Source organism: Sturnira hondurensis, unplaced genomic scaffold, assembly GCF_014824575.4.
Source record: "Sturnira hondurensis isolate 20B ecotype Veracruz unplaced genomic scaffold, ASM1482457v3 Scaffold0020579, whole genome shotgun sequence".
In the NCBI taxonomy this organism is placed as follows: Eukaryota; Metazoa; Chordata; class Mammalia; order Chiroptera; family Phyllostomidae; genus Sturnira; species Sturnira hondurensis.
Window position 1 is genome coordinate 3,443,684 of NW_028093210.1, and position 24,687 is coordinate 3,468,370.

Genomic DNA, 24,687 nt, shown 5'->3' on the forward strand with positions numbered 1-24,687 from the left:
TAATATATGCATCGGGCCCTGGCTGGTGTGGCTCAGTGGATTGAGCACAGGCCTGGGAACCACACGATCGCAGTTCAATTCCCAGTCAGGGCACATGCCTGGGTTGCGGGCCAGTTCCCGGCGGGGGACTCACGAGAGGCAACCATACATTGATGTTTCTCTCCTTCTCTCCTTCCTTTCCTCTCTAATGATAAGTTAATAAAATCTGTAAAAAAGAAAAAAATATATATATATATGCATCGGATGCATTTTTGAAAAGTTGTTCATAAAGTGAAATGGGTATGCCAAATTATATATCTTTAAAAAAAGATTTTATTTATTTATTTTTAAAGGGAAGAGAAGGAGAGAGGGGAAGGAGAGAGGGAGAGAAACATCAGTGTGTGGTTATCTCTTGTGCACCCCCTGCTGGGGACCTGGCCTGCAACCCAGACATGTGTGCTGAATGGGAATTGAACCATGACCCTTTGGTTCAAAGGCCGGAGCTCAATCCACTGAGCTACACCAGCCAGGGCTATATATCTTTATTATTCCTGTTGTCATTTCAGAGTTGTCCAATAAGAAATTTGGCACCCAGACATAACCTTTTACTTTATTTTTTTTCATCTTAATATCATTGGTTAATTGGAGAGACGTCAGTTTCATTTTTTTTTTCCCTGCGCATGGCTCCTCCTGACACCCATCAGTTTCTTTAAAATATATTTTACTGATTATACTATTACAGATGTCCCATTTTTTCTTCCCTTTATTCCCCTCCACCCTGCAACCCTCCTCCCACCAGCATGCCCCCTCCCCCTTAGTTCATGTCCATGGGTTGTATGTATAAATTGTTAGGCTTCTCCATTTCCTGTACTGTTCTTAACCTCCCCCTGTCTATTTTCTACCCACCACTTATGCTTTTTATGCCCTGTACCTTTTCTCCCTTTCTCCCTCCCCCACTGATAACCCTCCATGTGATCTCCATTTCTGTGATTCTGTTCCTGTCCTAGTTGTTTGCTTAGTTTGTTTTTGTTTTTTAGATTCAGTTGTTGATAGTTGTGAGTTTGTTGTCATTTTACTGTTCATATTTTTTATTATCTTCTTTTTCTTAGCTAAGTCCCTTTAACATTTCATATAATGAACAGGTTTGCTAGAGAGAGCAATCTTGGATGTAGGTCCTTGCCTTTCATGACTTGGAATACTTCTTTCTAGCCTCTTCTTGCCTGCAAGTTTTTTTTTGTTTTTTGTTTTTTGTGTGTTTTTTTTTTAGAAATCAGCTGATAGTCTTAATGGGAACTCCTTTGTAGGTGATTGTGTCCTTTTACTGTTTTTAAGATTCTCTCCTTATCTTTATCCTTGGGTAATGTAATTATGATGTGCCTTGGTGTGTGCTTCCTTGGGTTCAACTTCTTTGGGACTCTCTGAGCTTCCTGGACTTCCTGGAAGTCTATTTCCTTTGCCAGATTGGGGAGGTTGGTCATTATGTTTTCAGATGAGTTTTCAATTTCTTGCTCTTTCTCTTCTCCTTCTGGCATCCCTATGACTCAGGTGTTGGAATGTTTAAAGTTGTCCCAGAGGTTCCTAAGCGACTCCTCATTTTTTTGAATTCTTGTTTGTTCATTCTGTTCTGGTTGACTGTTTGTTTCTTCCTTCTGCTGAAAATCATTGATTTGAGTCCCAATTTCCTTCACTTCACTGTTGGTTCCCTGTATATTTTTCTTAATTTCACTTTTCATAACTTTCACTTCTTTCTCTATTTTGTGGCCATACTCAGCCATTTCTGCAAGCATCCTGATTACCAGTGTTTTGAACTCTGCATGTGATAAGTTGGCTATCTCTTCATCACTTAGTTCTATTTTTGGAGCTTTGATCTGTTCTTTCATTTGGGCAGTATTTTTTGTCTCGCGTGTTTATTACATTGTTAAGGGGTGGAGCCTTAGGTATTCACCAGGTTGGGGCACCCCACTTCACGGCATAGTGCTGCTATATGTTGGGGAGGGGTTTGAGAAGGAATAACGTCACTTGCTTAGCTTTGGCCAGCTTTCAGTCTCTCCTAGTAGAAGGAGACGTGCTCTGCTGGCCCAACCTGTGTGTGTTCGATTGCTCAGGGAGCAAGGCTGTGAGTGTAGACCTACACTTCCACCTGTGGGATAGGTCCAGTCCCCAGAAGTCGGATCCTGGAGTACTGTTGGCCTCTTTGTCTTCAAACAGATATTCATTTAGCTTTTACTGCGTGCTAAGAAGTGATACCCAGAGAGAGAGGTTCTTTGCCCTCATCTAACAACAGTGTAATGGGGGAAGACAGGACAAGCATTGAACCCTCAAATAAATGCTAGACCTCTCTTGTAACACTAGGAGTTTGACCCTAAAGGTAGTACAGATTCACAAATGAATATTATTCTTCCCTTGGCATCACCTTGTGAATAGCCATCAGGTAGTTTTGACCTGGAATCCCTGCCGGTAGTGACTACAGTGTTTCTTTTTTGAGTCCCCAGGACCTTGCACAGCACCTGGCCTAAGGTTTATTCATGGTAAATGTTGTCTGAGTTGCTTTGAATTTATTTCCCTAACCATCAGCAGGAAAACACTCTCAGGGAGACAGAAAAACGTCCTTCTCAGGAAAGCCACATGTGGTCTGATAGAGGAGTCCTTTGGCCTCGAGTTTGACCTCTGACTGTGGTGGGCTGAGCAGCCCCACCTTCTGAAAGTGCAGACTAGAAATGCCTATTCGGCTGGGGTGGACTTCCACCATAGGGTGTTTTCTGTTTATTCTAAAATGCAAAGATCATGTACCATCTTTATTGAAAGCAGCTTTGGAAGTATAGCACTTTGTATTTGTATCTTGTGGTGAGGCCTGAAGGTGCCTGAGTTGAGTGCCCAGGACATCCTGTAAGGACCTGCTGTGCTTTCTACCACAGGCTAGTCCTCAGAGAAATCAGGACTTTGAGAAAGAGAGAGAAGAGTCGTGTGTTTATAGACTTTGTTGTCTGTGTGCAGAGACTCACAGTTTTTCCTGTTTGGTTTAGAATTTTAAGTTCAGTGCTTATATTCACTTGATGTCCTGGTCAGTAAATATTCCTGAAGGCTCCTATGCCCCTTTTAGCCAAATTTAAAAGTAGAAAGAGAGGTAAGACTGTGTTCCTGCTAGTATAAAATGAGAATTTCAGGGTGTGCATGTTTTGCTGGTGTTTGTTGTTGTTGTTGTGAATTATTACCAGCTAACAGGGTACTTGTTCTGGCTCTCCCAGATTGGCCACCATGGCTCAGATACCTGCATGATCATGGAACACAGCTACTCTGTACACTTCCTCAGGTGATAAGGATGGCAGGGTTGTGGGGGGTAGTCAGCAGTCACTGAGTGTTTTTGTGCCCTGTTGTGACTAGTAGTTAAGAGCTTGGGTTCTTCTTCTTTTTTTTTAAGATTTTATTTATTTATCTTTAGAGGGGAAGGGAAGGAGAGGGGGAGAGAAATATCAATGTATGGTTGCCTCTCGTGGATCCCCTGCCGGGAACTGGCCTGCAACCCAGGCATGTGCCCTGACTGGGAATTGAACTGCGATCGTGTGGTTCGCAGGCCTGTGCTCAATCCACTGAGCTACACCAGCCCAAGGGCAAAAGCTTGGGTTCTGATGTCAGAAGATTCACAACCCAGCTCTGCCATTATTAGCAGTGAAGCCTTAGGCAAATTACTTCACCTCTCTGAGCCTCAGTTTCCTCATCTGTAAATTGAGAATAATAGCACCTACTTCATAGGGGTCTACATGATAAATGAGATCACGTGGGTTAAAGTATTTGGCATGGCACATGTTAAAATCTCCATCAGTGGTAACTCTAGTGTGACACATGCAAACTCTCATAAACTGACACACACAAACACGTGAAGATTTGCTATCTCTTTACCAAGAGCATAATGGAATTCAATACTCTTGCTCTCCCTTGTTCTAGGAGCCTGGGAGTAATGGGAAATTTCTGGTTTGTGGGTCCCTTTGTGTTAGGAGAATCCTTTTTGTTTCTGAAGTCTTTATGTAAGAAAAGAGGGCACGAAGGACTGAGGGAGGCACATGTGGCAGTGGGCACCTCCCAGAGGGGCTTGCTCTGCTAATTATGTGATGCCCAGGTCCTCCACTGAGGAGCCCTGGGAATCAGGAGTCACTCAGCTGCCTCATCTTTGGTGACTGCTTAGACCTCTGTCAGCATGTCCTTGTCCAGGGCCACCACTGTCTCTCAGGAGATTTGGATCTGTGAGAGCCTGCCAGTCCAGAGGACTGCCTAGGGGCCTAGACCTAGGACAGCCTTGTCCTACTTCTGCTAGGGGCCTGGTTGCCCTGGGCCTCTCATTGAGGAAGGTGTCTTAGTCTATGATTTTGGGGGCTGTGACCATTTTTTCCTCTGCTATACACTGTGCTTGGCATAGTTCTAGCGTGTTGAGTACAGGTCTGTAGTCTAACTTGTAACAAAAGTTTGCCCACCCTGCCTAGTAGTTGGTAGATCTTTAAAATGATGCATTTGTACATCAGAGTTGCTCTCATTAGTCTCAGCCTGGGCCCTAAAGAAATAAGGAGCACCTCCTCTTTTCTGGAGCATTTAGGGTTAGATGCCCCAAGATGGAGAGATCTTGCCCAGTGCCATACTAGGTTCTTTGCTCCTGTTGTTACAAATAAGTGCACATGTTCTGTTCATGTTCCAAGAGGCAGTGAGTCCTTCCCTGAGTATCCCAGAAATATGCACATATGCAGAGCACGGGGCTTGATGTTGATGTTCACCTTTTAGAGACAGTGGCATGGTGGTTAAGAGTCCAAGCTTTGGAGTCCAGCTGCTTGGGTTTGAACAAAGCACGTACCCATAATTTTTGGACCATAAGACGCACCTAGCTTTTAGAGGAGGAAAATAGGATAAAGAATTTTGAAGCCAGAAATATGGTACAATATTTAATAACATAAATAACATAATATTTCACCAATGTAAATGTAAACAGAACTCAACAGCAGCATTAACAACCATTATTCCTCCCAAAATGGGGGGGGGGTACATCTTATAGTCTGAAAAAGACAGGGACCTCTCTGTGCCTCCATTTTTATGTTTTTTTTCCCTCTGAAATATACCTGTAAGGTTATCCTAAGGATTGAATACTAATGTGGAAGCTTTGAGGCCTGGCCTGGAAGGCACCTGGCAGTGGGCTATATTTTTGTTACAGGTGTTAAGATGGAGACAGCTGGTACTTGTCTGGTCCTCTGTTTCTTATTTCCCTCTCACGGCTCAGTGACTCAGGCAGCAGTTGGGATACGCTGACGTACTGAGTGACCTGTTTGCTTCAGTCATCTGAAAAGGCGAGGCAGCCTTGGCCAACCTGGGAGTTGCCACCTCTCCTCTCAGGGTGGCGCTTGGTGGCAGCTCCCAGGTTGGCCAGGTGGTCCCTGAGTATAGAGTCCTTGGGTGGCCAGGTGGGGGTAGGTGGGACCTGGGATGGGATGCCAGGAGGTGTGCGCCCTTGACCCCAGTTTTTTCTGCTGTTTGTGCCCAGGTGGCAGCACCATGGATAGCTCCACAGGAGGCAAGGCTAGGCCTGAGGCTGGGGAGGACAAGGAGGGATTCCTTTCCAAACTTAAGAAAATGTTTACCTCCTGATACCCAGGTGAGGTAGGAAAACCCTTGAGGTTTCTCCCCTTTGTTTCCTTTTGTGAACTAATCCCAATTTTTCCCTTATTTTAACCAATTTCATACTCCCTACTCCCTGGCACTAGAAGGGTACCAGTCTTAGGCATGGTGTATCTGGCTCCCCTTGGAGCCAAGCCTTTTGGTCCCTGGAGACACCTACATTAGGTAACATGGCAGTCAATGGCAGTCCAGGGCTGAACCAGACCGCAGGGAGAGGCTGCACTGGGGGCTGCCTCTCAGCCCTCCCTCTACCAGCTCCCAGAGGCACTGCATCCCACAGTGGTGGGAACCAGGTTCCCCACAGTCACAGGAGAGCCAGGCAAACTCAGATTTCTCCAACTCACCACCTGTTTTATAGCGCCTGTCCTACCTGGGATGTAGAGCTGTGTAACATCCGGGGAGCTGCCAGGAGTTGTACTTGGTCACTGTGGGTTCTTGGGACCTCCTTTACTTGTGCGGGTTCCCCGTGGCTGGGGCTCCTGGCATAGCTCCTTCCCAGGGATGATAGAAGCTTACCCATTGCAAGGGATGTGCCTTGCAATGCCAGTAAACTGTAACCACTTGTGTCTTGGCTCAGGAAAACGGTCCACTGGAAACTAGGCCGGGAGCTGCAGCCCTTCTTTGTGGCCAGGGCGGGCGCCTTGGAGACCGGAGGATTCCAGTACAGCACTATGGAGCCCTGCCTGCAGAGGCCCTCTGGACCACCTTGGCAACAGCAAAATCATGTGACAACACACCTTTCCACAGAATGGTCATGGTGGGCAGCTCCTGGGCAGTAAGGCCTGGCACACCTAAGGGCTGGTAGGTTTCTTGTCCATGGGTAGGTAACTTGGCCTCTTCTGGCTCAGAGTAAGACATCTGGACACTTCTCGAAATTAGAGCCAAAACTTTAATTTGGAATGACCTGTGGTGGAAATCTTAGTAAAGAATTAAAGGCCATGCTTACAGCTTAAAAATGAAGCCTGAAACTGCACCAAGTTGTGAAGTGATTAATTTCCCTCTCATTAAACCTCTGGGAGGTTCTGGAATGAATCTTTTCTGACATGTTGTCTTTTCCAGGAACTTGGGGCCTATAAACCCCACCAGTATCACCCACCCCTCAGTAGAGGCATCCCTTGCTTTTCTTGGAGTTTAATTCCTAAGGGTACCAAGCAGGTGAAACATGGGGGCTGTGATCTTTGCCAGTTCTCCCTCCCTCCCCATCCAGGTGGCCCGTTGTCTGTGGCTGTGGAGCTCTGGTGTTTGAAGCCAGGCCTGGGTGGGACTCTGCCCGTCTGCTGGACCACGGGCCTCTTTATCCTAGAGCCTTACCCAGCCTGCCAGGCACAGCTTGGTTCTCACCACTCACTACACTGTTGACACCTATTTCCAGAAATGTGTTTAAATTATTTAATGCTAAGAATCATCGTCTTTTTCTGTATAAACATTTGTTCAGAAAGGAGAATATAGTCTGAGCAGTTGAAGGCTCTCCACCATCTGGCCAGGGCAAAACAGTTTCCCCAACCGCAGCTTCTAGGATGTGTAGACTCCATGTGTTTCCAGACCCTTCCATTGGTAAGAGGCTAATGGAGAATGTTTCTGAATAGTTTTTTTTTGTTTTCCTTCATAATTTACTAAAATAAAGCATTTATTAGTGTCTGATCTATGAATGTAAAATGATTCTGTATCCATGTAAAAGATCTACTGCAAAGAGATATTTAAAACCTACATTGTGGTTATGTCTTCTTTGAAAGAGTAAGCAGCTTTCTACAGGTGGCTTAGCAGGGGCTTAGATGGTGTTCACGTGCAGGTCAGGCCGCCCCTGTTTCTTCTGGCCTCCCTGGAGCTGGCTGCAGGGGTGGCTGGCCTCATCCGGAGTCACGGCTGCCTGCGCGCATACTCACACAAGGGCTGCGCCTCTTAAACCCAAATCCCAGAGAAGGGAGCTTCCCATGCAACAACGAGCTAATTTGAATGAATGTACTAGAATTTTGTGGGTAGCTTCTTTTTTTGGAGCATGTGCCATGAGAGATGTGCAGTGTGGCCTCCTGTATCACTGTTTCCCTTGCTAGATTAATTTTTTCCCTTGATTGTTATCAAAGGAATATTAATATATTTTTTGTGTTAAAATTTTTACTCATTGTACTTTGACTTGTCTGGGCTCCCTGCAGAGACTGTCTCACAAAAGCCTCAATGCTGGCACCACTGGAACGGACCCCAAGCACATCTCTCAGACCCACCCCCAGGTTCTGAGCTGAGCAGCTTGAGGTGTGAGTACACTTGCTGGGTTGGGTGAAGAGGATGGGAAAGACCTGATGGGCAAGAAAGGGGCTCACCAGTGACCTCCTGCTGGTTGCAGATACTTGTCCTTCATTCAGCAAATTTTTATTGAGTGCCTGCTGTGGACTCTCAGCATGGGCCCCTTCACATGCCTAGACTCAGGTACAGCAACAGGAAACTAAGCATGGCAGCTTAGTTTTCCTCTGGAGAAGTCAGGTCCCATGCATGTCATGTCTTTTGAAAGAAGTCGTCTAGAGGAACAGTTTGAAATAGAAAGGTGGATTTTCTGGCTAGCAGTATCATTACTGCTGTACCGAGGGTCCTTTCTGCAGATGCAGGAGGATGGCAGTGCCAATCTAGCACCCAGTCTCACTCAAGGCTTGGAGTGGGCTTATTCTCACAGCTGGCTTCTGAGGCATTTGTCACCAGATAACTTGCAGCTTGAGTTGGGGCTGGGGTGGGAGATGAGATACTTAAAAAAATATGGAAAGTATCTCTAGGCCCCAAGCCTTTGAGGATTGAGTGGAGGAGGGTGGTAGATGGGTGTTGAGCATTTGCTGAAGGGCCAAGGCAGGTGAATAAGGGAAGGCACGGTCACATAGGGATGAGATAGACTTGGGGACTGGACTTTGTTTCCATTCCCACCTGAAGGCTTCTGTTCTGATTTGTTTTCCCACCTGAGCCATCCTCCTCCTCCTCTTTGGGCCTTTGGATTCTGGTGGACTTGAATGCAACATTCCTTTCCTGTCATGAAACCCCCCCTCACTGTACAAGAGTTTTTCTAGTCCCATAAGCCTCTCCACTGCTCCTATGTTCAGGGACTGTCCCTGCCATTTACTCTGTTCTGTAACAGTGGAGCCCAACACTGAAAACTAAATTGTATGAGCTTCCCTGGCTTTTGCAGAAGGCATGTAGCATTCTTGTTAATAAACACTGTGAAACCTGACTATATCATTTAACTGAAGTTCTGCTTATTTGACATGATACTTGTGAAGGATCACACATGAGCTAGTCAGGAACTTAATGCAAAGAAGCAAAGTGGGTCCTGACCTACAACTTGAGTTCCTGGGAGACAGAAGGGAATGGTGGAGCTGTGGCTGCCCTGTGGAAAGGGGACAGCCACTGTTCAGCTCCACCCAAGGCAGAGCAGGGGGCTGCACAGGAATTCAGACCCAGTGCTGCCAGATCTTCTGGTACTTTCCAAGAGAAGCTGGGCATCCAGATTTTTGTGTGGCGATTTTAGTTACCTCATTTTTTTTAAAGTTTTACTCCTTTTTAGAGGGGGGGAGGGGAGAGAGGGAAAGAAACATCAATGTGTGGTTGCCACTCATGTGGCCCCCACTGGGGACCTGGCCCACAACCCAGGCATGTGCCCTGAGGGGGAATTGAACTGGTAACTCTCAGGTTTGTAGCCCATACTCAATCCAGTTGAGCTATACCAGCCAGAGCTAGTTACCTCATTTTTGAGGTAATAGATTTATTAAGAGATAATTTATAAACTATTCAACTCACCTTTAAAGTGTAAAGGAATGTGGATTTTAATTTAAGTTTATACAACCATCACCACAGTCAATTCTAGAACATTTTCATCACCTGGAGAGATTCCATATCCTTTAGCAGTTACTCTCCATTTTCTCCTAACTCCTTCAGTCTCTGATAACAACAAATCTACTTCCTGTCTTATAAATTTACCTGTTGCGTGTATTTCACCTAAATGGTGTCATACAATATGTGAGCTTTTGTGGTTCTTTTCTGGTTTCATTTGGTATGTTTCAAGGTGTATCCCTGTTATAGCATAAATTAGTACTTTATTTCTTTTTATGGCTGAATAATATTCCACTGTATGAATAGATCACATTTTTTCTCATTCATTCTAGACATTCAGGTTTTTTTCCAATGTTTTGCTTTATCAATAATATTTCTATGAATGTCTTATTTTAAGATGTGGGCAACTATTTATTTATATGAGGTGCTTGGAGAGTCAAGTTCATAGACAAAGAAAATAGAAGGGTGGTTGCCAGGAGCTAGAGGGAGGAGGGTTGGGGACTTAGGGTTTAATGGGCACAGTTTCAATATGGAATGATGGCAGAGTCCTGGAGATGGATGGTGGTGATGGTTGCACAACAGTGAATGTACTTAATGCCACTGAACTGTACATGTAAAATGACTAAAATAGTAAATTTTATGTATATTTTACTACAGTTAAGAAAATAAATAAATAAAAGATGCTAGCCTACTGATGTATTTCAGGGACCAAATTTCAGAAGACCAGGTACACATGGCAGTGCACCTGCTTAGGAACTATCCTGGGAACGCCTCAGCCAGCAGGGTGGTGTGGTGGCACTGGGAGTAGTCCCTTCCATGGGGCGCTCTGTATGGCATGACCCCCACATGCTTGCTTGCTTTTTTCTTTTTTTAATATGTATTCTTAGAGAAGGGAAGGGAGGGAGAGAAACATCAATGTGCGGTTGCCTCTCGTGCATCCCCTACTGGGGACCTGGCCTGCAACCAAGGCACATGCCCTCACTGGGAATCAGTCCAGCAACCATTTGGTTCACAGGCTGGTACTCAATCCCCTGACCAGCCAGGGCCCCCCCCCCCCGCCATGCTTTCTTATTGTAGTGATTTAAAGTTGGGTTCAAGAGCACCCTGGGTCAGGCAGGGCATCTGATTTCAACATTCAGGGTGGGCAAAGGGTCTTCCTTTCCACCCACATTTGGTTATTTCCAACAGACGAGGTAGGTAATCAGGTGAACACAAATGTCTATTACAGATCAAATGCTTTAAAATACAAGATTTGTTCCTTTTTAAAAATTTTTAAAATATATTTCCCCCCTCAATCCCCTCCACCCTGCACACTCCCTCCCCCACCATCCCCCCTTTAGTTTATGTCCACGTGTCACAAGTTCTATAGATTCTGTATTTCCCCTACTATTCTTGCCCTCCCCCCTATCTATTTTCTACCTACTGTCTATGCTACTTATTCTCTGTACCTTCTCCCCCCTTCTCCTCCTCCCACTCCCCTGTTGCTAACCCTCCTTGTGATCTCCATTTCTATGGTTCTGCTCCTGATCTAGCTGTCCTCTTAGTTTGCTTTTGTTTTAGGTGTGGTTGTTAATAACTGAGTTTGCTCTCCTTTCACTCTTCATATTTTTTATCTTCTTTTTCTTAGATAAGTCCCTTTAACATTTCCTACAATAAAGGCTTGGTGATGATGAACTCCTTGAATTTGATCTTATCTGAGAAGTACTTTATCTGTCCTTCCATTCTAAATGAAAGCTTTGCTGGATAGAGCAATCTTGGTTGTAGGTCTTTGGATTTCATGACTTGGAATACTTCTTTCCAGCCCCTTCTTGCCTGTAAGGTTTCTTTTGAGAAATCAGCTGACAGTGTGATGGGAACTCCTTTGTAGGTGACTGTCCCCTTATCTCTTGCTGCTTCTAGGGTTCTCTCCTTCATTTTCATCTTGGCTAATGTAATTATGATGTGCCTTGGTGTGTTCCTTCTTGGGTCCAACTTCTTTGGGACTCTCTCTTGAGCTTCATTGTCTTCCTGAAAGTCTATTGCCTTTGCCAGATTGGGGAAGTTCTCCTTTATTGTTTATTCAAATAAGTTTTCCACTTGTTGCTGTTCCTCTTCCCCTTCTGGTACTGCTATAATTCAGATGTTGGAAGCAGACTTCCACCAAGATGGAGGCGTAGGTAGAAACACTGTGCCTCCTCTCACAACCAACTTTAAAGTTTGTTGTTAAAGTCAACAAAGTTTCAGTAACAAAAACGCAGCCAAAACACAGAAAATTGGACTATATGGAAGTCCGACAACAACGGACCATTCAGCCAGACCGGTAAGAGGGGCAAAGCCAGCAGCAGAGCAGGGTCAGGCAGGAAAGATCTCCAGACCCAGGCTCACAGGCCGCTGTGGGCAGATCCCAGGTGTGGGGTAGTAACAGGTGGACCCAGTGAGGGTGCAAGGCAGCGGGCTTACCAACGTCACACATTTGCACGCAGATAAATCAGCGAAGGAGCAAGCAGTGAGACAGACTGTGCAGGCCCCAGCGGCAGGAAGCAGCAGAGGGGACCGCCATTGCCCCTCTTGGACCCCCGCCCCCACATACAGCATCATAATCCAGCAACTGAGTTGCCCTGCCCTGGTGAACACCTAGGGCTCCCCTCCTCATACATAACAGGTGCGAACAGACCAAAATATGGCTCAAGAAGAACTCAGAGCCCCAGAGCCTATAATTCTAAGTGACCAAGAAATAGCCAACCTTTCAGATGCACAGTTCAAAACACTGGTGATCAGGATGCTCACAGAACTGGTTGGTTTTAGTCACAAATTACAGGAACATATGAAGGCTAAACTAATTGAAGGGAAATGAACAGGAAACCAATAGTGATGGAAAGGAAACTGGGACTCAAATCAAGGGAGTGGACCAGAAGGAAGAAAAAAATGACCAAACAGAAAAATATGAAGAAACAAGAATTCAAAAAAATGAGGAGAGGCTTGGGAACCTCCAGGACATCCAAATTATGGGGGTACCAGAAGGGGAAGCAAAAGGGCAAGTGGAAAACTTATTTGAATAAATAATAAAGGAGAACTTCCCCAATCTGGCAAAGGAAATAGACTTCCAGGAAGTCCAGGAAGCTCAGAGAGTCCCAAAGAAGTTGGACCCAAGAAGGAACATACCAAGGCACATCATAATTACATCAGCCAAGATTAAAATGAAGTAGAGAATCCTAGAAGTAGCAAGAGATAAGGGGACAGTCACCTACAAAGGAGTACCCATCACACTGTCAGCTGATTTCTCAAAAGAGACCTTACAAGCAAGAAGGAGCTGGAAAGAAGTATTCCAAGTCATGAAATCCAAAGACCTACAGCCAAGATTGCTCTATCCAGCAAAACTTTCATATAGAATGGAAGGACAGATAAAGTACTTCTCAGATAAGATCAAATTCAAGGAGTTCATCATCACCAAGCCTTTATTGTAGGAAATGTTAAAGGGACTTATCTAAGAAAAAGAAGATAAAAATACGAAGAGTGAAAGGACAGCAAACTCACAGTTATTAACAACCACACCTAAAACAAAAGCAAACTAAGAGGACAGCTAGATCAGGAGTGGAACCATAGAAATGAAGATCACAAGGAGGGTTAGCAACAGGGGAGTGGGAGGAGGAGAGGGGGGGAGAAGGTAACGATGTTGGAACATTTAAAGATGTCCTGGAGGTTCCTAAGCCTCTCCTCATTTTGTTGAATTCTTGTTTCTTCATTCTTTTCTGTTTGGTCATTTTTTTCTTTCTTCAGGTCCACTCCCTTGATTTGAGTCCCAGTTTCCTTTCCATCACTATTGGTTTCCTGTGCATTTCCCTTCATTGCAATTAGTTTAGCCTTCATATGTTCCTGTAATCTGTGACTAAAACCAACCAGTTCTGTGAGCATCCTGATCACCAGTATTTTGAACTGTGCATCTGATAGGTTGGCTATCTCTTAGTGGCTTAGAAGTATTGGCTCTGGGGCTTTGAACTGTTCTTCTTGAACCATAATGTTTTGGTCTGTTCATACCTGTTATGTTTGAGGGGTGGAGCCTTAGATGTTCACCAGGGCGGGGCAACCCAGTGGCTGGGTTTGTGACGCTGTATGTGGGGGTGGGGTCAGAGAGGGGCAATAGCCTTGTTCCACACTCTCAGATTTTGGTCCCCTCTGCTGCTTCCCAGAAGCAAACCAGGTCCCCCTGGTGCCGGCTCCCAGGTATGTGGGCCTGCACTCCCTCCAGGATCCTGTGGGTCTCTCCAACAAACTCTATGTGCACCTGGGAGCTTCTCCCAGAACCTCAACCCTGAAAGTTTTTCCAATTGGTGGCTTTAATTCCCGTTGCTGGGGCCCTAGCCTGTGCAATCTGTCTCACTGCTCACTCCTTTGCCTGGTTTATCTGTTCGCAAATGTGTGACCGAGGTGAGGTCAGTCAGCCGCCTTGTGCCCCCACTGGGTCTGCCCGTTGCCACCCCACACTTGGCATCTGCCAACTGCCGCCTGTGTGCCTGGGTCGGTCTGGCAGCCACTGCTTTTTCCTGCATGACCCGCTCCACCAGCTGCTGACTTCGCCCCTCTTACGGTCTGGATGAATGGTTCGTTGTTGGACTTCCGTACAATTCAATTTTCTGTGTTTTCGTTGCGTTTTTGTTACTAAAATTTTTTTGTCTTTAAACTTGGTTGTGTGATGAGGCACAGTGTTTCCACCTACGCCTCCGTCTTGGCTGGAAGTCAGGATGTGTTTCTTAATAGACTATTTTTTTAGAGCAGTTTTTAAATCCACAGTAAAATTGAGGGGAAGGTACAGAGATTTCCCATATACCCCCACCCTCCCCCCCACACATGCGCAGCCTCCCCCACATTATCAACAGTGGTGTATTTGTTATAACTGTTGAACCTGCATTGATAGGTTACAACCACAGGAGTCCATGGTTTATGTTTGAATTCACTCTTGGTATTGTGTATTCTGTGGGTGTGAACAAATATGTAAGGACATTAATCTACCACTGTAGTATCACAGAGTAGTTTCATTGCCCAGAATTTGAGTTATGTACACGGTGTGTATAGTTCATGGCATACGGGAACATCCTGAATCGTACAGTTTTCATTTCACTGGTTTTGGGACATGGGCTGTTCACACCTCATTTGGCTGCTTTGGCCACACCTGGGATGGGGGCTGGTAGATGCTACCTATTGAAGGAAGAGGAGGCGGAAGAGCACTGCCTGCTAACGGCTTAGTCACATGTGTTAGACAGGAGGGGGAGGTGTCTGGGAGTGTCAGGCATTCCCTTGCACAAATGAGCTCACAGTGCCCTCACAACAGCCCAGCCAGGCAGCACCAGATGAGCAAACAGACCACAGGGACTCAGTGATGCGCCTAGGTCCTGCCATTTGTGGGTGAGGAGTGCTCAAAGCCCAATGTCAGCTCACCGAAGTTCACTTTGGATTTACTCTGGACCTGGGCACAGCATCTGTTTCCAAGCTCTGTACTTCCGGCTCCCACTCCAAGTTCTTGGCACAACGAATCAGCCTGACAGGTGAGTTTTCCACCCTGGTGCATGGAGGACTTGGGCGTCACCCAGGGCTGGATGCAAAGAGCCTCTCATGTTCTCTTGCTGGCCCAGGTGTCTTGGAATCCCAAGCTGTTATGGTCTTTGCCCTCCTACTCATTTTGCTGTCCTCTCCTTAGATCTCAAAGGCTGTCTGCATGTCCATTAAAGTAGGCTCCTCTAATTGTTACCCTCTGTTCTCTGCCTCTATCAATCGTAATTATTCATTGCATATTTATGTCTGGCTCTCTTAATAATCTCAAGGCAGGGAGCATAACTTTTTTTGGTTACCACTATTTCCAACCTAGCACACTGGTAACCTGTCAAATAAATGCTTTTTATTTTTTTAAATAGTGTTTTAAAATTTTTATCTATTTTTAGAGAAAGGGGGAGGGAAGGAGGAAGAGAGGAAGAGAAACATCTATGTGTGGTTGCCTCTGTGTGTTTCACACCTGTTTGACTAAACTTAAAACTGCATCTAAAGTCCTGTGTGTTGTTACCAAATGCCTGTTCTGCCCTCACACCCCCTCACTGCAGGGGGAGGACACTGGACCCCCCACAACTCTGTATCCTATTGGAGTCAGTGCCCAGCAGCTGCCACCCCAGCCCAAGTCCCAGAAACAAAGCCCTTTTCTTTTGGAAACCATCTGTGAGAACAGTGGCCTTTATTTTTAGAATAATTTTTTTGGTAATACAAGAACAGATCACTGTAGCTGCACCTCCCCTCCCCCTAGATGGTGTCAAGAAGTGGGCAGGGTCACAACAACTTGGAAAAGTCCCCTTTGTGCTGCCCCAGCCACTGATCCAGCGTTCTGGCCTTGGGGTTGAGCCTCAGTGTCAGTTCAATATCCCGGTTAGGTTTCAAGGCATAGAAACGGAACATGTTGGCCAGGTCCTGAGCCCCAGGGAAGCCAAGCTTCTCATACTCCTCAGGGGTCGTCTGGAAGTAGAGGGGTGTCTGTGAGGATCCATCAACATCTCAGCGCCCTACTTGGGTGGTCAGGATACCTCAGTGTTTACCAAGATCCTTGCTAAGTCCACCAGAAACCCACTGTTCTTGGTCAATGCGGATCTGAACTCAGATCCTCAAATCTTCCACGAACTGCCTCATGCTTTTCGTTGTTTAGACAGTAACTCCTGACCTCATAGTGCCTGTTTTCTAGAGCACGCCTGTTTTCTAGAGCTTTATTGTGCTAAAGCTTCGGTTCTGTTACATTCAATCACTACCAGAGCTGGGGACACTATTCACTCACTCATTTCATGGATAAGGAAACAAGCAGAGGCACCAGGGGCCATGCCCCAGGTCATGCACTGCTGGGTATTAACAGCAGGGACCAGCATTGAGCCTGGAGCTCTATCCAGCCTCAAACCCCTCATCATTACTACTTGGGTCAGGGGGCTCTGTGGACAGTTTGTCTTCTTAACACCCAGGAGTTGCCCACATTTTCTTTAATGAAAAGGTCTTACTTTCATAATTGGAATGACAAGAACCAAGAAACCCAGGGGTCTGGACTGGAAGACTGAGGATCAGCGGGGAGAGAAGACTGTGTGCCTTCTGCCCACTCAGCCAGGCCAAGTGTGTGTTGGGGGGGTGGTCTCTCTCTCTGGCCTCCTCCCTTTCTCTTCCCTCAAGTCACATCCCAGAGGAGCCCAGCAGCCCTGCATTTTCACTCCTGGCCTTGATGCTACTGTCCCCTCTTCCTGGAAACCTTCCAACTTAGTCAACCACCCAAGCCAGAAACTTCACTCAGCAATCACACTTGGCTCCCAAGAACAGCACAACGTGAATGCTCACAGTTGTGATGAATTCAGATTTACCTCGCTCTAGATTCCCTTTCTTACTATCCACAAAGCCCCCCTTGGGGTTTGAAATGACCAGTAGGGGCTAAGGGGCCCACCTTGGCATCATATACTGCCTTCCCAGTGTGCTTGGAGAGCAGGACAGCGTACTCCTCTACTGTGTGCCTGCAGGTACTGAGCCCAAGGTTCTGGCCAATATATTCTTCTGGCATCTTCAGCAGGCTGAGCACCACAGGGCCCAGGTCAGTGATGGACATACCATCCATGGGTATGTCACCCATAGGCAAGCCTGGGAGGGGTGGGGGAGAGAGACATGTTAGCATGTGACATGTCCAAGAGTGGAGAGCGAGCCCTTTGCCGAGGGGTAGAAACTGGTGTTCCCAACAGACAGCCAACTGGACACCGGCACCTGATAGGACATAGACAACTCCTGCTGTCTACATCAGAGCAGAAGCAACCGTGGAACTCGGCTGGGAAATGGGATTCAAGCCGAGCTCTGCCCCCTTGGCATGCTGTTTAAACCCTCTGAGCTCAATTTACTCCATTCTTAGACTGGACAAGAACCCTGGACCTGCCCACCCCTCTCAGGGCTGAGACGGGGTAGAAGGGACAAGAAAGGAAGGGCTCCTAAAGGTCCCCTGAGAACTGGCTGGTACCCTGAGGCCCTACTGCTCCCAAGAAACTGGCTTGGGTGTAATTGGCCATGTCCTGAATTCCTGATGTGGAAATCTGTGAGTGGCTATTCCAACCCCCCAATTCTACTGACAGAAATGTTTGGCCGAGGCCAGGACCTGGCCCAGAGCAGTGTGTGACAGGTGCTCATTCGTGTCTGTCGAATTAATGAATGACTACCTTCCAAGCTGTGGTTTTATGAATTCAGAGGGACAGCAGTGTCTAGATGCGGTGCCCAGTGTGCTTGGGCTGTGCCATTTTAAAAAGGGGCCACCACAGCTGCCCATTCAGATCACCCAGGGACCTTGTGGGGGTGGAGGTCCAACTCAGAGTCAGAACACAAGAGGTGTCCCTAACTACAGCTTTGCAAAATATAAAGGGCAATACCCATTGCCAACACCAGGACCAGACTGCTCACCCGTGGGCAGAGCTTGAGTGAGGGTGAGCCAGTGTTTGTGCACAGGGGTGGGGGTGCCTACTGACGGCACTCACCCCTCCACTGTGGCCCCCTGAGCATCCTGCTCTAACCCACTGGCTGACTAGCAAGACCCAAGTTGTATAAGGTTCCCTCCAAGCCGGGGTCCAGTGCACCAGCCATTTAGAGATTTGCAAATGGGCATTGAGAAGAAAGTGCTTTCCACTTTGTGACATCTACAATTGGGTCTCATCTTCCAAATCCTCTCATTATTTTTGAAGAAAAAGTAATAATAATTGCACTTGTCTCTGTAAAGCTTCTCACTAGATTGTTATCACCACATCTCAGTAGATTTTCCCATTGCCCCTGCGCAAGTCAGTGTCATGCCCATTTCACAGAGCAGGAAGCAGAGGCCCAGCCAGGTTTTATGCCTTGCTCTGTCACAGGCCTAATGTGAGAGGCAGTACTCATACCCAGAATCATCTGAGGCCAAGGAAATAGCTTTCTGTGACACTCGTAGCTCCACACAATAAGAGCAGGTGCTCAAGGAGGAAGGACACTCACTCAGCAAGTAGCTCTTTCCATCTGGGGCTTTCTGGGGCAGGAAGTAGGAGAGGAGGTTCTCAAAATAGCAGGGCAACCGCACACTGATCATGGGAACACCAATGTCCCGGAAATATTCCTCTACTTCCCCTTTTCCATCAAAGTGGCCTGCTGTCAGTCTCCCTGCCGTCAGCTTCTTGATATTCTCCAGGCCACTGTAGACCACATAGCGAAGGCCCAGGCGCTTGGCCAAATTGGCCAGCAGCTTTCCCTGGGGGACAGGAAAGCAGAAACCACAAAGTTAGGAGGGAGGATGTGTGTGTCCCCAATCACAGCCCAGTTCTCCAGCCTGAGTTGCCACTATGCCTGATAGTAAAAGCCCCAAACCACTTATCCCTCAAATAAGGCCGCTCCTCCAGAGTGATGCTCATATACAGTAACACGCCCTTTAACATGGGATTATAAACCCATACTGCCCACAGAACCTTCACATCACTTCTCTAGACCATCTAGGTTGTTACTACTTTCTGATGCGCTTGAATCTAGCCCACCTATGTGCAATCTGCCGCTAAGTCATCTTCCTTGGAGACCCCAGGACTCCACAAGGGAGGTACTACAGCTCAGCAGTTAGGCACATAGGCCACTTGGGTTCCAGTCCTGGTTCTGTACCACACTCATCGGTTAAATGGGGACCACAATATTACCTGCTGCACAAGGTTGTGCAGGAGTTGGATAATGGCCTCCAAAAGGATATGACCACATTCTAACCCCCAGAACCTGTAAATGTGACCTCGTTCAGAAAAAGTCTCTGCAGGTATAATTGATTTAAGGAACCTGAAATGAAATTATGCTGGATTACCCATTTAACCCCATGATAAATGTCCTTATGAGACGGAAGACACAGAGAAGTCCATGTGAAGACAGAGGCACAATGATGTGCCCAAAACGAGAAGTAGGGGCCACCAGAAGCTCAAAGAGGCAAGGAACAGAATCTCCCTTACAGCCTTCAGAGGGAGCAAGGCCAACACTTTGATTTTGGACTTCTGGCCTCCAGAACCAGGGCAGAACAAATTCCTGTTGTTTTAAGCCAGCTGGCTTGTGATCATGTTACAACAGCCATGGGGCACTAATGCTGTCAGATGAGTGACATTGTCTTTGTCTTTTCTATGGAATGGGCTTCCATGTGAGATGAAATCAAAGAAAGAGTCAAGACTAAAAACAAGTTTGAAGACCAGTTTGATCCAATCTCCCTTTACTTTGCAGAGGAAGAAAACAAGGACCAGAGCAGGCACGTTACATGTCCAAAGCCATAGGTGTGGCTAACTGGGAATGACGCAGGACTGAAAACTGAAGGACGTAATTCTCAGCCTTGGGCCTTTCCTCTGGCTCAAAGTCTACATTCCACAAAAACCTGAATGTCATCTCTGTGTCAGGCAGGCACTGTGCAAGTGTCTCAATCTTTAGTGAGACGAAAAGATGACTGTGTCTCATGGTTCCTTTCATATCCCTCCCACCACCACCTAGGCTCAAAAACAACCTAACTAGAGAGAATCTGGGTGGAAAAAAACAGAATAAAGTGAAACATAAAACATGTGAAAAAGGTCATGGGGACTTTCTGGATTGATAGAAATGTATTTTGATCAGAAGGCAGTCATAGGGGCTTATTTATTTTCAAATTTTATCAAAGTGTACAATTAGGGCTGGGAATACAAGAAAGAAAACTGTACTTGAACAAGAGTTAAATAAAAAAAAAGAGGAAAAAAATTTATAGAGAGATGGGATGGAAGGGAGAAAGAGAGAAAGAGAAACATCAATGTGTGGTTGCCTCTCACATGCCCCCAACTGGGGACCTGGCCCGCAACTCAGGCATGTGCACTGACCAGGAATTGAACCCACAACCTTTCGGTTCGCAAGCTGACGTCCAATCCCCTGAGCCACACCAGCCAGGGCCAGAGTTAGACTTTTAGAAAGTATGACAAATCATTGGATACCAAAAGAGATTAGTAATCACCTGGGGCTGAGAAGAGGACAGGCATGGGGAGTGACTGCTAACAGGTACAGGGTTTCTTTTGGGGGTGATAAAAATGTTCTGACATTAGGTTGTGGTGATAGCTGTATAACTTTGTGAACAGGTTAAAAACCAATGAATTGCATACTTTAAAAGGGTGAATTGTATGGTAAATGAATATAAACAAAGTCACTGCATGAGAAAGCAGCCTCCTCTTGCCCTCATCAAAATCTAAGAGGGCTACAAAGAAGAGGAGGGAAAGGCCTAGAGTGATCAGTGGTCAGTGGCCCCGGGTAGGATAGGTCCCACTGCCAAGTTAAAGCTGCCCCCCCAGGAGCCAACAGGGACCTGGGAAGTCCTTTTAAGATGTCCTGCAACTAGCCCCAGCCTCCCTACACCCAGCTGTGTGCCCTCACCTGCTTGACCTCCTGTTCCTGACTGCAGTTCTCCCAGTAGTTGGTCACAATGAAGGCAGCGTGAGCCCCAGTCAGGGCCAGTTCCATGCTGGCCTCATCATCCTGGTCTCCCTGCACTATTTCTGCCCCTTGCAGCCTCAGCTCCTTTGCTGCTCTCTGCCCAGGGTTCCGGGTCACAGCTCGAACCCTGAATGTTCCATCTTCCATAAGCGTCCGGGCCACGGAGCCCCCCTGGGCACCTGCAGAGTGTCAAAAAGACATGAAGGGTTGAACGTATGCCTGGGAGTCCTGCTAAGGGTGAAATTCCGAAGGGAATGCTCCATCACAGAAACACACCCAAGACACTGTTCCCCTGTCATTCTCATTAAACTGCCTTACAGTAATTTTAAATAACAGCTTTACTGAGAAACAATTCACTTACCATAATATCCACTCTTCAAAAATGTATCGAGTATTCAGAATTATGCAATCATCATTGCAGTCAAGTTTAGAATATTTTCATCTCCTCAAAAACAAAACACATATCCATTAGTCACTCCGAGGTCTCTCCTCCCTGGCAACCACTGATCTGCTTTCTGTTTCTACAGATTTGCATGGGATCCCACAATATGTGGTTTTTTGTTTCTGGCTTTTTTCCTTGAGCATGTTTTCAAGGTTCACCATGTTTTAGCAGGCATCACACTTATACCTTTTATAAAAATTTTAAAATGCATTATGAAATATTTAGCAGACACAAAAGGGCATAGCAACACCCATGTACCCACCCCTTACCTTAAGGAATAAAAGATTACCTATACCTTTTCTAAAACAACAACAAAAAAGATTGAGAAGACTACAAAAATTAAAGTAATCAAAAGGAATAAAAATCATCCATGAATACAGTGGAATTTATGGAATAAAACTACATTTATAGTTGTGCCCACACAAAACAGTTTATTCTTGTATTATTTATTAATTACTGTATTAGTTTCTATACAAGCAGGTTCACGGTGCCATTGTGACATTCTTCTGAGTTAATAAAGATACTGTAGTAATCATAACCTGCATGTCTTTTCCTATACAAACAACTGTGAACCTACTTTTGCCCACACCTGTATGGACATAACAGTGGCTACAGCACTATTTGCAATGGTGGGAATCTAGACAACCTAAATGTTCTTTGGTAGGAATCTGGTCAAAAAAGCAATAAATCCATACAAAGTCATTAAAAAGAATGTGGCAGATCTGTATGTATGACTTGGATAGGTGACCATGATGTGTCCTGGAGTGAAAAAGGCAAATTGGAGAACTACAACTACCTTCACACAGTTTAGGCAGGAATGTAAAATGATGCAGTTGCTGTGTAAACAGCCTGGCTGGTGGCTCCTCAAAATGCTAAATATATTGAGTTACCATATGATCCAGAAATTCCGCTCTACACCCAAGAGAACTGAAAATATATGTCCACACAAAAACTTGCACATGAATGTTAATAGCAGCATTATTGATGATAGCCAAAAGGTGGAAACAAATCAGATGTCCAGAATGAAATCTACACACCAAAAAATTTTGTGTGGCTGCCAGGGGCTGAGGAAAATTGGGGGAAATGGGGAGTGACTGCTGGTGGGTGTTCACGTAAGAAATGTTCAAACCTGATTAAGGTTATTTGATTAAGCTTATTCGAGCCAAACTGACACCATATGCACCAGGAAACAAAATCTCTAAGGACTGAGAAAATGCTCTGAAGAATGGCAGTTTTGCAGCTTATTTTTAATGTACTGATTTGAGAGAGAGATTTGTTGTTCCACTTATTTATGCATTCACTGGTTGACTTACAAATGTGCCCTGACAGAGGATCAGATCCACAACCTTGGCATGTCGGGGTGATCCTCTAACCAATTAAGCTATCCAGTCAGGGCCTGCAACTTATTTTATAGGTCAAAATCAAAGGAGGTGTAATGAAATTCACTGGGGGTAAATTAAGCAATTCAGGGAAACTCTCTGGGATTGTATAACAAGCCAGAGAGACACACACTTCTTTTACATCAGTGGGTAAAGGACAGTAACATTTACAGCACATGGAGATGGTATGCGGGCAACATGACAGCACAGGCTGTGCTCTGGGGCCAGCAGTCGGGCCTTGAGGGGTCTGGAAAAGACTACTCTGACATTTCAAAAGTAGGAGACCTTTGCTGCAAAAAGATAATGGACACACTCACTTGAAGTAAATTACGTCAAGGAAGCTACAGTCCTAGGACTGTGACTGCCTGCACCATGACCCACTCTTAGTTAGGAATTTGTGTATCAGAACCATTCTGGATGATTTTTTTTGGTCTTTGCATTTGTAAGGGCCACCATGCAGGCCTCTCCTGAGCTTGTCAGGTTTAGGACATGGACCCTTTTCATTCACATAGATATGGGGTTTCTTTTGGAGGTGATGAGATCTAAACTTAATTGTGGTGATGGTCACAGAACTCTGTAAATACACTTAGAAACCAGTGAACTGCACACTTTAAATGAGTAAGTAGTAAGTGAATTATACCTCAATAAAGCTGTTAGGTATTTTTATTTTTTATTTTAAAGATTTTATTTATTTATCTTTAGAGGGGAAAGGAAGGAGAGAAGGAGAGAAATATCAATGTATGGTTGCCTCTCCTGAGTCCCCTGCTGGGAACTGGCCTGCAACCCAGGCATGTGCCCTGACTGGGAATGGAACTGTGATTGTGTGGTTCGCAGGCCCGCGCTCAATCCACTGAGCTACACCAGCCAGGGCGGTATTTTTAAATGCATATAGAAAAAAATGAGAAAACAAGTAGGGCAAAATAAAACACTATCATTTAAAAATAATATTTATTTAGATATTTTTAATTTGATGGGATACTCAAACAACTCGGTAACAGTGATGGATGAGGTGGGGAGGAGTACAAGATTTAATTTTGGTAATATGTGCAATCACTACTTATTCAAAGTTCGAGGAATTACTTAGATTCAAGAGGCATCTGAGCTCACTTCCCGTCCCCACCCCCCACACCCGGAACAGGGATCCCTGCTATCTCACCCCTCCCTCCCGACTTCTGGGGACTTCTCCCGGGGCTGGGCCGCTCCCCGGCTTAGAGAGAGGTCCTGCGCTTCAGGGTCTCCGACTGGGGCTCTACTTACCTGTGGCTCCAAACACCACCACTATTTTCTTGTCCGCCATTAGAGTGGGAGGGGAAAATGAGGTCCTGAGAAGCCTGGGGAGAGGGGAAGGCGCGGTGTGGGCAACGGAGCCAGAGGCCCTCCGGCCCAGAATGACTCTGCTGGTGCCCTGCATAGGCCTGAGGGGGCGGCCAGCCCAGAGACCTGCGGATTCGCGACCCTCAGCCCCATTCTCGGACCTGATACCACCCCGACCCCCTCGCCCATTTCTTGGACCCTTGCCTGCATCCCACCTCTTAACGATCACCTCGGCCAGCTTTACCTCCTCACCTAGGCCTGAATGGAAACGCCCCCGGAAATTGAAGGACCCGATTTTTGTAGCCGAGCACACCGCAGAGGGGGGAATGGAATGATGTGAAGGGAACGGACCCCGCACCCGCAGCTTCAGTCCTACCCTGGCAAAGCCACCCCTTCCGGCCGGCCTGAGTGCGGGGGCTCCAGGCTGCGCTGCTTTTGAAGCCCTCGTTGTTCGGGCCTCCGAACAGAGCTAACCCGGCATCCCCTCCCACAGACACAGATGGTTCGTCCCGGTTTATGTGGGGACTCCATAGGGTTCTGGACTCCTCCCCCATTAACCCATCACCTTTTTATCTTGCGTGAACATCTGAACCTGTAGTTATGTAAAGATAATTACATATGTATCTGTGAGTGTTAACAACCTAGTACACTGAGTTCTTTCGTACATGCCTG

General features: G+C 46.2%; 2 protein-coding genes across 11 annotated transcripts in view; one reads left to right on the plus strand and one right to left on the minus strand.

The window, feature by feature from the left end:
- Positions 1-8,838, plus strand: part of DNAJA3 (DnaJ heat shock protein family (Hsp40) member A3) — a 35,437-nt gene extending 26,599 nt beyond the window's left edge. For 2 of the 4 annotated variants that reach the window (XM_037029854.1, XM_037029850.1), the window contains 2 exons: positions 5,498-5,608; positions 6,209-8,838. In XM_037029854.1, coding sequence (XP_036885749.1) covers positions 5,498-5,601 — 104 coding nt within the window. In that variant the 3' untranslated portion in view covers positions 5,602-5,608; positions 6,209-8,838. Of the gene's footprint in view, positions 1-5,497; positions 5,614-6,208 lie in introns of all 4 variants that reach the window. The other 2 variants (XM_037029851.1, XM_037029852.1) reach the window with 2 other exon arrangements.
- A 6,772-nt stretch (positions 8,839-15,610) lies between these two features.
- On the minus strand, positions 15,611-24,475 carry NMRAL1 (NmrA like redox sensor 1). Of its 7 annotated transcripts, XM_037029894.1 has the most exons (7): positions 24,245-24,259; positions 23,959-24,032; positions 21,242-21,325; positions 20,821-21,059; positions 18,418-18,667; positions 16,865-17,055; positions 15,611-15,906 (listed from the first exon to the last, which is right to left on the minus strand). In XM_037029894.1, the coding sequence occupies exons 4-7, from the start codon at positions 21,025-21,027 to the stop codon at positions 15,724-15,726; spliced, it is 831 nt and encodes a 276-aa protein (XP_036885789.1). In that variant the 5' UTR covers positions 21,028-21,059; positions 21,242-21,325; positions 23,959-24,032; positions 24,245-24,259; the 3' UTR covers positions 15,611-15,723. The 7 variants fall into 7 exon arrangements, with proteins under 7 accessions (XP_036885789.1, XP_036885787.1, XP_036885788.1 ...); XM_037029892.1 differs by lacking the exons at positions 21,242-21,325; positions 24,245-24,259 and adding an exon at positions 24,392-24,475; XM_037029893.1 differs by lacking the exons at positions 21,242-21,325; positions 24,245-24,259 and adding an exon at positions 24,260-24,371.
- Between the last annotated feature and the right edge of the window lie 212 nt (positions 24,476-24,687).

What these genes read in the sequence shown, in the direction of transcription:
- NMRAL1 (XM_037029892.1), bottom strand. Translation starts at nt 23,998, where the DNA reads ATGGCGGACAAGAAAATAGTGGTGGTGTTTGGAGCCACAG. An exon ending in AGGAACAGGAGGTCAAGCAG is followed by an intron (nt 18,668 to 20,820) that starts GTGAGGGCACAC and finishes CCTGTCCCCCAG; the next exon opens with GGAAAGCTGCTGGCCAATTT. An exon ending in AGGCAGTATATGATGCCAAG is followed by an intron (nt 15,907 to 16,864) that starts GTGGGCCCCTTA and finishes CTCTACTTCCAG; the next exon opens with ACGACCCCTGAGGAGTATGA.